Consider the following 2,500-nt stretch of genomic DNA (forward strand, 5'->3'; position numbering starts at 1 on the left):
CTCTGCGTCCCCCTGTCGTGTTTACAGTGGGTCGTAAAGCTGAGTGCAGTTGAGCGGGAGTTCAGGGCCGCTGGTCCAGATGAGCAGCTCTGACTCCGCAGCAGATGTGGGCCTCACCTGCTCTAGCGCTGCCGCACGCCAGCCACGACTGGGCCAGAGGCAGCAGCGTGGTGGAGTGTGTGTGTGTGTGTGTGTGTGTGTGTGTGTGTATGTGTGCATTTTTGTCTGTCTCTGTATGTGTGTGTGTGTGTGTGTGTGTGTGTGTGTGTGTGTGTGTGTGTGTGTGTGTGTGTGTGTGAGTGTGTGAGTGCATTTTTGTCTGTCTCTGTGTGTGTCTGTGTCTCTGTGTGTGTCTGTGTGTGTGTGTGTGTGTGTGTGTGTGAGAGTGCATTTTTGTCTGTCTGTGTGTGTCTGTGTCTCTGTGTGTGTGTGTGAGAGTGCATTTTTGTCTGTCTCTGTGTGTGTCTGTGTCTCTGTGTGTGTGTGTGTGTGTGTGTGTGTGTGTGTGTGTGTGTGTGTGTGTGTGTGTGTGTGTGTGTGTGTATAGCCTGCTGTGTTTAGAGCAGAGTGTAAGCATAAGTCATCATCAGCCGTATGGGAGACGCTGTTTGCAACATTTCTTCTCTTGCTCACCTCTCCCCTCATTTCCTGTCTTTTTCTTTTCTCTCTTCTCCTCCTCCTCCTCTTTCTCTACATCCCCCTCACTTTCTCTCCCTCTCTCCATCTCTCTCTCCTTCACCTTCTCTGAGAGACATTTCAACATGTCTTCTCTCTTTTCCTCACTCTCCTCATTCCTTGTCTCTTCTTTCTCTCTCTCACCTCTCCCTCTCTTTCTCTTGGCAAGTAGCGTATAAAGTATGCAGCAGAGGGGCTGCCATGTGTTGTCCTCACATTTTTGCTCGAGGATATAAAATTTGAAGAATGTTATTATTATACAAGTTGTCTGTTTATACGGTCTAAGGATTTGATGTTTTATGATACCATAATATAAGAGTTTAATACTAGTATAATAACTCTCTCTCATTCTCTCATTCTGTTTCTCTCTCTCTCTCTCTCTCTCTCTCTCTCTTTCTATCTCAGGTTGCTGAGCTCCATCAAGCCTGGCCTGGTGAAGAAGATTAACAGGTTGACCACGCCCATAGCAGGCCTGGTGAGTGTCCTGCTCTGGATCTAAACTCCTATGCTGTTCCAGCTGTTTGATCAGCTGTAGGCCACTTTATGATACCCTCCCCCCCCCACACCCCTATTCTCCCCTGGTCTTATTTCGCAAAGCTGTGTGTTTGTGTGCTCCAGTAGTACAGCGTACACACACACACACACACACACACACACACACACACACACACACACACACACTCACACGTGCACACACACACACACACACACACGTGCACACGCACACACACACACACACACGCGCACACACACACACACACACACACACACACACACACACACACACACACACTCACGTGCACACATGCGCACACACACACACGCACATGCACACGCGCACACACATAAAGACACAGAACATTGATATTCCATTTCTTACAAATGCACCAGCTTTTAATCTTTAAAATCCTCCACTTCTTTTCTCCTTCTCTCTTTCTGTCGTGTGATCAAAGGTTTTCTTCAGTGTAACCTTCATGTACCTGCCCTGGCATACATTTCTAGCACTTTCTGCTGTTGGCAGCCACTCACCCCCTCATCGTCTTCAGGCTTTTATCTTTCAATCTTTTTTATCCTTATCCTTTACTACTCCAGCTGTGATATTCTATTCCTCACACTTTCTTTTGGTGTGGTGTGGGGTGGTGTGGGGTGGGGTGGGGCAGTTCCATCTCTAGATGTGCTTTAGATGTTTTCTAACTACCCCCCACCACTTTTCCTCTCTGTAAGTCAATTTGCCAGATGATTTTAAAGCAAAAACAGCCCAGGTAGATTCCAACACCGAACAACAGTATTCATTGCAACAGTAGACCTTGTAACAGTAGTCATTGCAACAGTAGTCATTGCAACAGTAGTCATCGCAACAGTAGTCATCGCAACAGTAGTCATCGCAACAGTAGTCATTGTAACAGTAGTCATTGCAACAGTAGTCATTGCAACAGTAGTCATTGCAACAGTAGCCATTGCAACAGTAGTCATTGTAACAGTAGTCATTGCAACAGTAGCCATTGCTAGTGCAGATAGTAGGTGCACAGGAGGTGTGGGAGAGGTGTTTCCACTTTTCTCCCTCCTGGCTGTTGCTCCCTCGCTCCCTCAGGGAGTGTGTGTGTGTACAGAGCTCCCAGCTGGCAGGAGTGTGAGGCCGGGCGAGGGCAGGTGGGGTGAGGGCGAGGGCAGGTGGGGAGATCCACATCAGGGCTCCATTTAGAGTCTCTGCTCAGCGGTGAGCCTTCCCCTGAAGATGAGCTAGTCTGAGTGGACATGCTACACCCCGGATGCACTGAGAGGGTGTGAGGGGGGATTGATATTCGTGTGTGTGTGTATGTGTGTG

At 48.3% G+C, this 2,500-nt stretch overlaps 1 protein-coding gene across 3 annotated transcripts in view; it reads left to right on the forward strand.

Moving 5' to 3' along the window:
• Positions 1–2,500, forward strand: part of limch1b (LIM and calponin homology domains 1b) — a 112,174-nt gene that overhangs the window by 48,395 nt on the left and 61,279 nt on the right. For all 3 annotated transcript variants that reach the window (XM_062524178.1, XM_062524179.1, XM_062524177.1), the window contains exon 3: positions 1,081–1,150. In XM_062524178.1, coding sequence (XP_062380162.1) covers positions 1,081–1,150 — 70 coding nt within the window. The remainder of the gene's footprint in view (positions 1–1,080; positions 1,151–2,500) is intronic.

The sequence above is a fragment of the Sardina pilchardus genome, chromosome 21 (assembly GCF_963854185.1).
Source record: "Sardina pilchardus chromosome 21, fSarPil1.1, whole genome shotgun sequence".
Taxonomy (NCBI): Eukaryota; Metazoa; Chordata; class Actinopteri; order Clupeiformes; family Clupeidae; genus Sardina; species Sardina pilchardus.